At 33.9% G+C, this 11,844-nt stretch overlaps 1 protein-coding gene across 2 annotated transcripts; it reads left to right on the forward strand.

The window, feature by feature from the left end:
• The first annotated feature begins 7,082 nt into the window (after window positions 1-7,082).
• On the forward strand, window positions 7,083-10,566 carry LOC127718095 (uncharacterized). 2 transcript variants are annotated; one of them, XR_007989564.1, is made up of 3 exons: window positions 7,083-7,217; window positions 8,561-8,721; window positions 9,569-10,566. XR_007989564.1 is itself a non-coding variant. In XM_052223987.1 (2 exons), the coding sequence occupies exon 2, from the start codon at window positions 9,813-9,815 to the stop codon at window positions 10,545-10,547; it is 735 nt and encodes a 244-aa protein (XP_052079947.1). In that variant the 5' UTR covers window positions 7,083-7,217; window positions 9,569-9,812; the 3' UTR covers window positions 10,548-10,566. The 2 variants fall into 2 exon arrangements, 1 of the variants encoding a protein (XP_052079947.1); XM_052223987.1 differs by lacking the exon at window positions 8,561-8,721.
• Window positions 10,567-11,844: the final 1,278 nt, after the last annotated feature.

Raw genomic sequence — 11,844 nt, forward strand, 5'->3', positions numbered from 1 at the left:
CAACGTCCCCCAGTCGCAGTCAGATGCACATTAATGAAACTTTATTCGATTGTAAGTCATGAAGGAATATAACGCCAGACCTACATGTAAATGGAGATATAATCGAATTAATCACTTTAGTATTGGTATCGCTCAACACAGACATTTTCAAATTAGGTCGGTTATACACCATTAGGCCTGGTTGCTTTAGCATTGATTGACTAATTACTTTTTGTACTTCTTTTTTATGTTTTCATTATGGCAGTGGCTATTTTGCAGTCTTTGATTAAAACATCTTATTTCAAGCCGGCAAAATAGCCTATTTCTATAAAAACTATTTTGTTACACATATGCAATTCAAATAACTGACAATTATTTCAAAAGCCAGTTTAATTTAAATATTTTTGATTTTTGAAGCTATGTGATTGACTTTGTTATAGTGTATAATATTTTATTAAATTTATGATTCAATGAGATTTTTAACTTTTAGTTTTCTTTATAACCATGATAACACACAGTTAAAATAAATCTGAGATTTTGTTCTAATGCATACATAACATTAGACTTTTTTAGATTTTAGAAATAATTACCATTAAATGTTTAGATATGATTTCATTGCAACAAATGGATGATAATTTTTTTATTCTTGCTATACATTATTAATAGTTATTTATACTTTGACTGATAAATGTTTTTAAATGATTATATGCGTCTCAAATGATGTAGCTTTAGCTGTTTACTTATTTAACTACTGGTACATCCATAATTATTTGATTCTTTCGTGTTGACAGTGAACATTTTCATAGTACTTTTCAAAAGTAAATATTAAATTTCACTCTTCACAAAGAACCTACAAATTATCAAATTCACTATATTGCTGGTGCCGGCAAAATAGCCATTTCTATAGAAATAGGCTATTTAGCCGGTTTGAATAAGGATATTTTAATCAGAACCGGCAAAATAGCAAATTTGCTATTTTGCCAGTGCCGGCAAAATAAACACTGCCTTTCAGTATTCTTTTTGTATATACAGAATTATTTGTAACCCTAATATTTTAAATAGCATTCATATACTTGTTATTCGTGTGATGATACTGGTTTGAAGTTAAAAGTACGTATAATCTTGAACTATAATGTTTCCATGCATAACGTCCTTCTAGAAAAAAGTATAAACATTACTAAACACATGGGTACCTAATTCTGCATAGCCAGTAAAAGTTTGGTTCAAGGAAATTTATACGATATATTTGGTTTACAGTTTGATTCAGAAGAAACACCGACATAGCTAGATAATACAATTAATTATCTAATTACTACCATTTGATATTAATAAGTATTGTAATTTTCATTGTTATTAATAAATGTAATGTCAGTATTACAAATCTAATCTTTAATCAATCCTAATCCTATCTTATTTTTGGGAAATATTTTTACAAATTCAAATGTGACGTCACTTTGTGTGTTGTTTTAGAATTTCAAATGTGACGTCACTTTGTGCGTTGAGGCTTTGGATAATTTGCTGTGTATTTTATGTGTTGGATTAAGTTGTTTTATGTAACGTATCCGTTTTTATTCTGTAGTTAGTCCCCACTTTGGTTTTATCATGTATATCTATTATATATTCATTTTATAAAATTTACTGTTTGCAAAATTTGCGTCTGGCGTATTGAATTTTAAGCCTAGTACCTTTTGTTAGCTATCATTCGTGTGTTTCTTTGTCCTATATGTTCTCCCATTTATTTGTATTGTGGTCCTGTCATGTGATGTTGTCGTTTTGGTGTTGTGTTTGACGTTGCCATAAAAGCGGGAGGTTTGGCATGCCACAAAACCAGGTTCAACCCACCATTTTTTTCTTAAAATGTCCTGTACCAAGTCAGGAAAATGGCCATTGTTATATTATAGTTTGTTTCTGTGTGTGTTACATTTGAATGTTGTGTTTTTGTTGTGTCGTTGTTCTCCTCTTATATTTGATGCGTTTCCCTCAGTTTTAGTTTGTAACCCGGATTTGTTTTTATCTCTATCGATTTATGAGTTTTCGAACAGCGGTATACTACTGTTGCCTTTATTTATCACCACCGGACCGGAATCTCTGCTGGTGGACAATCTGTCCCCGAGGATTCTACCAGTCCGGTAGCCTAACAGCAGGAAAACTAGTAGAATATATTATACTGGATGACAGGCCGCCCAGGATAAAAAGGTGTCAATCGGATGTTGTCAAGGACACAACAACACCGATTTTATCAGGTGTTCCTAGGATCATCTTAAATGATGTAATGAAAATGACACATGTGCAGTCTTCTGAATCCTCATTGTACTATAAGAATTCAGACAAGTTTGTTTATATTCGGCCCTGTACTGTTCAACTTTCAGATATTTTAGATTTCCATGACAACCACCAATATTGCTCTATTTCCAAATGTAACCGAAAAAATTGTAAAACCTGTGATATACTAATATCTGATACCCACTTTCAAAGTAATTTAACCACCAAAAGTTACAATACACACAGTCATGATGATCTGAATTGCACTGCTTCCAATATTGTGTACGGTATTGAATGTACTCTTTGTGGATTGATCTACGTCGGGGAAACTCGACAAAGACTCAATTTTAGAATGAATGATCATCGGTCTAATGTAAATGATCCTAATAACAACAAATTTCTCTATAAACATTTCAATCAGCCTGACCATTCCATTGTTTCAATGAAAGTCCGGATTATAGAGAAAATATATCATTCAACAAATGACCCCATATTGAGTACACCATATCGTTTACAAAGAGAAGACTTTTGGATAAGAGAGTTGGGAACAGCCATTCCCTATGGATGCAATGACAAAATTGATGGTGTAGGTATTTTGTCTAATCCCAGGTGTAGTACTATCAATACATTACAATTATTTAATACTTCTGCTCGACGAAATAGAAGTCATGGTCACAGAAAATATATACCACCTGCTGTGCACACCGTGACAATTGATAGTCTGTTAACGTCTGTTCAAAAACCTTTAGGAATTCATCATATCAGAACTAAATTATACTCCATTCCATTGTCAAAACTTTTTTTACTATTTCAAGAGGCCCAAAATACTTCCGTTACTGATTCTTGTTCTGTTTTGTATAGATTAGTTGCAATAATCATGGACATTGCTAACCATAGACTATTCAAACCCGTATCGACTACATCCAAAAATGAGGAAAAACGTAATTTGTTTAAGGTAGAATTCGCCAATAAAGGTTTAGATGCTATAAATATTAGCAATATTTTCCATCAGAAATCTGTACAAAAAACTATACCTGATTACTTCAAAAATAAAGCTACACCTGTTATTTCTTATACTTACACCAAGTCTATTGCATCCAAGATTTTCAACCACAAGAGAGTTTTGGAGGCCTTTAACCTCAAAGATGTGAAATCCAAGCCTCCGGATTGCTCATGTGCATCGTCACAATACAAGTATAGTCCAGCTGGTCATGTTATTACTGGTGACCTTGGCATCGTTACCAATGAACAACTAAGAGAGTTGTTAGCCAAGGGACCAAAATATAGAATTCTCCAGCCCATCAACTGGAAAAAGAATTTCAAGTTACTGATGGATGCAGTTGAGGACTATGCAAGAAAATAGGTAAATCGCGAACCAGACGAACCAGAACTGGACACTTTGTCTGAATGGATCAAAGCTATTCGATCATGCATTCAGAAGCGCATTCAGAAACTACGATGCAATATGAGCACAAGAGTTACTAACCCTTTCAAAAATCAGGATGTTGTGGATGCTTTATCCTCTTTGCATGACAAATATGTTGTTGTTCCAGCAGATAAAGCCTCCAATAATATTGTCTTCATATGTAAAAACCATTATTTGCAATGTCTCACAACAGAGCTTGGAATAAATAGAACTACTGGTAACCCTACATATTCTTTATTATCATTTACCAAGGAAGAAATTTTACAAAATCATAAATCTGTCCTTCTTTCTTTTGGTATCAACATCAAAGAAAACGAAGAAAATTTACCATCATTATACTGGATACCAAAACTACACAAAACTCCATATAAAGAACGATACATAGCTGGGTCATCAAAATGTTCGACTAAACACCTTTCTAAAGTACTGACTACTATTATTTCTACAGTTAAAGATGGGCTTCAAAAATATTGTGATGAGATATATTCTACCAGTGGTGTTAACCAGATGTGGATTCTCAAAAATTCGACAGATCTACTGCTTAATCTTCGATCACAATTTTCGCATTTTTGCAGCAACATAAAGACTTTTGATTTTTCTATGCTTTACACTACTATTCTCCATGCTCAGTTGAAAGATCGACTTCACCATCTCATTAAACAGAGCTTTTTCTATAAAATTGGGAATCGTAGATACAAATTTCTTGTTTTGGGTTACAATAATTCATATTTTGTGAAAAACCACACTGAATCTACCAGAAAATATACTGAAGATGATATCATCAAAATGCTGGACTTTTTGATCGACAATATATTTGTTGAGTTTGGAGGATTTATATTTCAACAGACAGTCGGTATTCCAATAGGAACTAATTGTGCACCCCTACTGGCCGATTTGTTTTTGTACTCGTATGAAGCAGAATTCATTCAGAACCTTCTAAAAGACAAAAAGAAAAAGCACCTTGCGAAATTCTTTAATTTTACTTTCCGATATATTGATGATGTTCTATCATTGAATAACCCATATTTCAGCCAATACTTACATCTCATACATCCCAGTGAACTTGAAATTAAGGATACTACTGATACTAGAAGGACTGCTTCATACCTTGATCTTTTCCTCAATATTGACACAGATGGACGACTTCACACGAAAATCTATGATAAACGGGACGATTTCAACTTCACAATTATCAATTTCCCATTTCTCAGCAGTAACATACCCTCTGCCCCTTCATATGGTGTTTACATATCTCAATTGATACGTTATTCTCGTGCTTGTTCACACTATACAGACTTCATATACAGGAGTGTGCTCCTTACGCAGAAACTGCTCCAACAAAGTTATGAGGAGGACAGATTAAAAATGACACTCCGTAAATTTTACGGACACCATCACCAATTGGTTGATCCATACGATGTGTCTTTGTCCAAACTAACTAAGGACATTTTTACCACGTGTTAGATTGTGGTTTGTCATTACGTCGTCTGATCATTTAATTACCGACTTATTCCCGATTGTGACTGTTTTGCTGAGTGTGAAACCGCATTGCTATAAGACGTGTCACGGTACCTTTCAATCCCAAATTCATGTATTTAATTTTGATGTTATATTTGTTGTTCTCGTCGGATTTTGTCAAATGTCTTAACGTCTTTTCTGTTATATTCGTGTGTTATGGTAAAGATAATTAATCGACCCCTTCATTTATTAGATTTTAGTTTGGTTCAAGGAAATTTATACGATATATTTGGTTTACAGTTTGATTCAGAAGAAACACCGACATAGCTAGATAATACAATTAATTATCTAATTACTACCATTTGATATTAATAAGTATTGTAATTTTCATTGTTATTAATAAATGTAATGTCAGTATTACAAATCTAATCTTTAACCAATCCTAATCCTATCTTATTTTTGGGAAATATTTTTACAAATTCAAATGTGACGTCACTTTGTGTGTTGTTTTAGAATTTCAAATGCAATCTAATTAAAATTAAAAACCAATTGTTCAGAGAACAATTGAAGGTCTTTCCACCCATACAGATCAATTTTGAAATAGAACTGAAAATTCAGTTTGAAATATCATATCCAGCATCAAATGATAGCTTATTGTAAACTGATTCCAAAAATATATGGTTTCTATACATTTTTTTCTAAATAAAGGAGATAAATTGTTACTTCCGGTTTGAGATATGTCACTTCCGCTTTTATTTGATAGTTTACTTGATACTGATTCCAAAAATATATTGTTCAATATTACACTTTACATCAAATAAGTACAAAACAAAGCTATTTCCGTTTTACACAAGGTCACTTCCGGTTGGCTTTTCAAGGTCATGTAAATTGCAACCTAATAAAAAAAGTCCCATGGCTTTATCGTGTTTAAATATGAAGTTAAAGCAAAGGTCAAAATCTAGAACATCAAATTTAACTTTGACCTTGAGCTCAATTTCAAGGTCATACACCAAGGACCTTTAATCATATTGCCCTAGGTCTTTATTATAGTTGGTAAATGAGTTATACCACCATACATGTAATTTTAAATATAAAAAGGGAGAAAACTCTCTTTTACGGTCAACGTACCCTTTCAACCAAAATTCATGTGTTACGACATGTCGCAACTTACAATTTAGTAAAAATATTTTGTCGATATCTTGTAGGTTTTTTGGAAATAAGTGAAAATAAGCCAAAATCAAAATTTAGAATGTGACCTTGACCTTTGACCTTGACCTAATTTTATTTTTTTTGGACCAAGGACCTCAAATCAAAAGACCCTAGGTCTCTATCACTTATGGTTTACCAGTTAGAAATGCATATTACTTATATCACATGCATAAGGGGAAATAACTCTCATATGGAGTGTTTATATCGCTTCGGTCAAAATAGGACAAATCATGCGAAGGATATAACGAGCAATTTTATAAAATAAATTTGTTGCTTTCTGTTGCCGTTACGGTGTAGATGTAGTCACAAGGAAAACAGTGTTTGGGGAGATAACTCTGACAAAGAAAATTGTTCGGCTTAGAATGGGTGAAAATAAAAAGCTCATAAACTGTATGATACTATATAAGAAATATCTTAGCGACATATTGCGAAACAAAAATGTTACGCGAGAATAAAATTTGGCGGAAGAAAATAATAATAATAATCAGAACAAAAACAATAGGTCAATCAGCGTGCAGAAAATCAATTTCGATTAACCAATCAGCGACGGGCTTGTATACCATTATCGGATCGTTAAAAAACATGGATGCGCCCAGTTTGGACAACGTTTTGACAAAAGTTTTGCCAAAATTTGGTATAAATGATATAAAGAAGGAGCAAAAGGAAATTTTAGAGTGTTTAGTTAACAAGAAGAAGTGCGTGGCTGTACTACCGACTGGTTTTGGCAAGTCACTGCCGTTTCAACTATACCTTCCAGTTGTCCGGGAGGTTATTGAAAACAGTTCTGACTGAAAAGTTTTAGTCTGTTGTCCCTTAGTAGTTCTGATGCAGGACCAGGTGGAAAAACTCTCGCACATTGGAAATATTACTGCTGCATACAAAGGTTAGTATTACTTTAAGCATGCAGTGGTAGTAAGGCTTCAATAAATGGAATAGTCTATACTATAGTATTTAATGCCATTATACACCTAATTTATATTATAATTATTATGTTGGCAGTGTTGTATAATAAAGATGTTTATAACACATGAGAAATCAGTTAGGGGGTGACATGTTATCCCCCTGTACAGTGGCGGATCCAGAACTTTTTGTAAGGGGGGGCCCACTGACTGACCTAAGAGGGGGCCCGCTCCAGTCATGCTTCAGTGATTCCCTATATAATCAACTAAATTTTTCCCACAAAGGGGGGCCCAGGCCCCCCTGGATCCGCCTATGCTGTTGGAGCTACTTATATAATTAATGCAATGCCTCTATCTTACAAAAATGTATTAAGACGTTATTCCCACACCTTATGGTGTCTAGATGCAGGGCCCCCTTTTCCATAGTCCTGGATCCGCATCTGACCAGGCAAAGATGTACTTGTATGCCTTATCAAATAAAATAAAATTTATTTGCAGGAACATACATTTAAACTTCAGTATATCAACACATACACATGACTAACAGTAACAAAGCAGTAATATGAAACTTAGATATACATGAGCAAAGTTAAAAAAAAACTGCAGGAGCAGTTGATCATAGCCATGGTAGCACATAAATTTGTCTCATTTCACCGAGAACAGATTGTATCGGTCATATTGCCAGTATTTTACAGTCATTTTGGCCATAATGCTAGTTCTTCATACTTTGTATAAAGATATATACTACATGTTGTATTAATGAAGCACCAGAGTCCAAGGGAAATGTTGTTAATTACATGTACTAATAATCTATCTCAAAACAAATATACATGCATATAAGAATAAGAAGATGTCGTACATGTACAAGACTTGAAGTAAAATTGCCAACTCAACTCTCCACCAGACAACAAATGACAAAGTTTACAACTATAGGTCACCATCTGACCTTCAACAATGAGCAAAATCATACAGCATAATCAGCTTTACATGGCTCAGAAACGTGCGGGAAACTTAATTTTTAAATTAGATTGTTATTTGTCATGTTTGTGTTAAACAATGAAAAAATAAAAAAAAAATATGAAAAAGTGCAGTCTAAAAGACCTTGTTGGATGGCTAAACAGATACATTGGCAGAAACATCTCAAAATCGAAAAAAATACGCAATGCATTCATTGAAATCTCAGCTATATTCATTTCTGTATTGGACTTTAATCAAACGCAGTGAAATGGAGAAAGGGTAGTTGTACAGTGTACATTTAAATTATAGAAGTTATCATAGAAATATGTCTTTTTGGAGACTGCCCACCTACATTTTTTTTGCGTTTTAGGATCATCTTCCCCAGAGTGACGATCAAATCAAAGAGGGGTTGATAGATGTCATTTTTGCATCTCCAGAAACATTGGTTGGTGATCCCTATTGGAGAACTTGTTTAAAGAAGTTGAACATTAAGTTGGTTGTAATTGATGAGTTTCACACAATAGCAATTTGGTAAGTGGATACAATGTTTATTCCCCATGTTCATTTCTATTCCTACATTTACAGGACGTATTATGGTATACCGTTGTCTATATAAAAAAGAATAGTGGTAGGATTGCCAATGAGACAACTCTCCACAAGTGACCAAATGACACAGAAATAAACAACTATAGGTCACCGTACGGCCTTCAACAATGAGCAAAGCCCATACCACATAGTCAGCTATCAAAGGCCCCGAAATGACAATGTAAAATAATTCAAACGAGAAAACAAATGACAACTACTGAATTACAGGCTCCTGACTTGGGACAGGCACTATACAGAATGTGGCAGGGTTAATTAAACATGTAAGCGGGATCCCAACCCTCCCCTAACCTGTGACTGTCTGTCAATCGTCAACCTGTCAGACAGTAACTCAAAAACTATTCAACTAATTTGCATGAAACTTTGATGAATTGTTTCTATATATTGATGTGTACTCCCTTCCCATTTTTATGAATTTAGATTTTCAAAAATATAGAAGTAAAAAATTAAGACCACTGGTACAGAACTGTACAGCTTTCAAGAACGAGATAACCTAATACTAAAAAGTAAGCTCTTTTAAGACCACTACTTGCAAAATGATGAACCATTACAATGTAATTATAAGAATGTATGAAAAATAAAACCCTAAACAAATGTGATAGACAGCAACAAACAACAACCACTGAATGATAGGCTGTTACATAACAATATGGATAAGCACATACATGTATTTAATTTTGTTTTGCCATAAGAATTAACAATCTAGGCGAGAGGTGCTGATATTTACCTTTTATAAAAGTTTTTATAGAAGTACTTATTTCTATTTTTCTTTCAGGGGCCAAGATGAAGGAGACAGAAAAAAGGCTTTTCGAAAATGGTTTTCAAATGTAGGTGAACTAAGATCCCTCTTTCCCGATGCTACAGTATTGGCTTTAAGTGCAACTTGCACTGTAAGCTTTAGGAAAAAAGTCATGAAAATATTGCAGCTAGCGGAGGACACAACAGAAATTAATTTATCACCAAACAAGTCTAATATTAAACTAGTACATGTATCTTCCAAAATTAAAAGTTAAATTGAAATGGGAATGACATGGTTAGTAGATGCATTAGAGGAAAAAAGTCAGGACTTCCCACGTACACTTTTGTATTGTTCATCGATAAATGACACTTCCAAACTTTATAAATACATTGTAACAGAATTGCCACATTGTGCCAAGTATATTGAGATGTTCCATTCTGAAACTCCAGATGTTAACAAAAACATCATAATTAATGCATTGAAGGAGGAAAGTAGTGTTTTGAGACTTATTTTGTCAACCAGTGCCCTGGGAATGGGTTTAGATGTAAAAAAGTGTAGTGGAGTGGTTTTATTTGGACCTCCAAATAATCTGGTAGATTTGCTGCAAGAAATAGGGCGAGTGGGGAGGGATGGAAATCCATCAGTTGCCATTATCCTATACAATGGATACCACTTGCAGAAGTTGAAACCGGAAGTTAAGGCAATTCTTAAAGCTAAAGATTGTAGGAGAAAGGATCTAATGTGTAATTTCCTCAGAAATTCAGACTTGGATGATTTGATGAAGAAAGAAAGCAGGAAACATTCATGCTGTGACTTGTGTACTAAGTCTTGTAATTGTGAATCCTGTGATATGTTACCTCTTGAGAAGTTATTTCTGTCAGAACAAGTTGTTGAGGAGCTCGAGGAGCAAGAAGATTCTGCTGTTTCAGATAGCGATACTGAAGACTACAATTTGTCGGCCTATGAATACTTCAAAGATCTTGATATGGCTTTATTAGAAATACAAGATGATTAAAACAGTTGATATTTATTTATTTAATTTTTCAGTATCTAGTGTCTGTAACTTATTCAACTTTAGACTCTTCAAATTTTTTTGACTTTTAACCCCCTTACAATTGCTGTATTGCCACTCTAGATCTGGGTTCATGTCATGCCTGCAGCTGTCAATGTGACTAAAAAGAGATGTAGCGTATAAAAACAAATGAGACAGTAACTGATTGACACACATCATAAGATATTTACTTGTTTTCATCTTAAAAATAAAGAGATGCAGTATGATTGCCAATCAGACAACTACCCTCCAGACTTTTCAATAACTTGATTTAAGCAATTGTAGTACAACGAGAAAAACCCATGCCTTTAGTCGGCTACAAAAGCCCCGACCAGAAAAATAAGAAAAAATTCAAAAGAGAAAACCATGTCTGCCATGTCTGTCAGATATGGTTGCAGATTCGCCTAATCTTGACCTCATTTCATGAAACAAGCATATATTCGGGGTCAAGTCTGCATCTCGATTACTATAAACATGATAAACAAACAGAAAAATATATTTGGTGTGGAATTATTGTAAGATGTACATATTATATAAAAAAGAAGATGTGGAATGATAGCCAATGAGCATGATTAGACAACTCTCCACAAGAGACCAAATGACACAGAAAGTAACAACTATAGGTCACTGTACGGCCTTCAACAATGAGCAAAGCCGATACCGCATAGTCAGCTATAAAAGGCCCTGAAATGACAAATGTAAAACAATTCAAACAAGAAAACTAACGGCCTAATTTATGTACAAAAAATGAACGAAAAACAAATATGTAACACATAAACAAACGACAACCACTGAATTACCTAAGGCTCCTGATTTAGGACAGGCACATTCATACAGAATGTGGCGGGGTTAAACATGTTAGCAGGATCCTAACCTGGGACAGTGGTGTAACAGTACAACACAGGAACGAACTATAAAAATCACTCTGGTTTGTTTCTGACCTTGACTTTTCATGGTTTATTGATCAACAAATCAACTTTCTTTGGTGTATAGAATTATTGCTATTGATGTATGTCCTTTTGTGCTAAGTTTTGGCATGGCTCATATGACATGTATGACTTTGACCTTTTTGTTCATTGTTCTTGATGATGTTATATTTGTTCTATATAGCAAACTCATTGTATTTAACTTGGTGTAACCAACAGTATACATAGAGGATGATTATTTTTGCTCAAAATGAACATTGATAGGTTGATTGATTATTGATTTCTTCACTTGGGTTTCAGTGGCAAATATTTCATGCATATTCAAGACAATAACA

This window comes from Mytilus californianus, unplaced genomic scaffold (genome assembly GCF_021869535.1).
Source record: "Mytilus californianus isolate M0D057914Y unplaced genomic scaffold, xbMytCali1.0.p SCAF_10, whole genome shotgun sequence".
In the NCBI taxonomy this organism is placed as follows: domain Eukaryota; kingdom Metazoa; phylum Mollusca; class Bivalvia; order Mytilida; family Mytilidae; genus Mytilus; species Mytilus californianus.

Coding starts and splice junctions, on each gene's coding strand:
- LOC127718095 (XM_052223987.1), top strand. CDS start 9,813: ATGGGAATGACATGGTTAGTAGATGCATTAGAGGAAAAAAGTCAGGAC.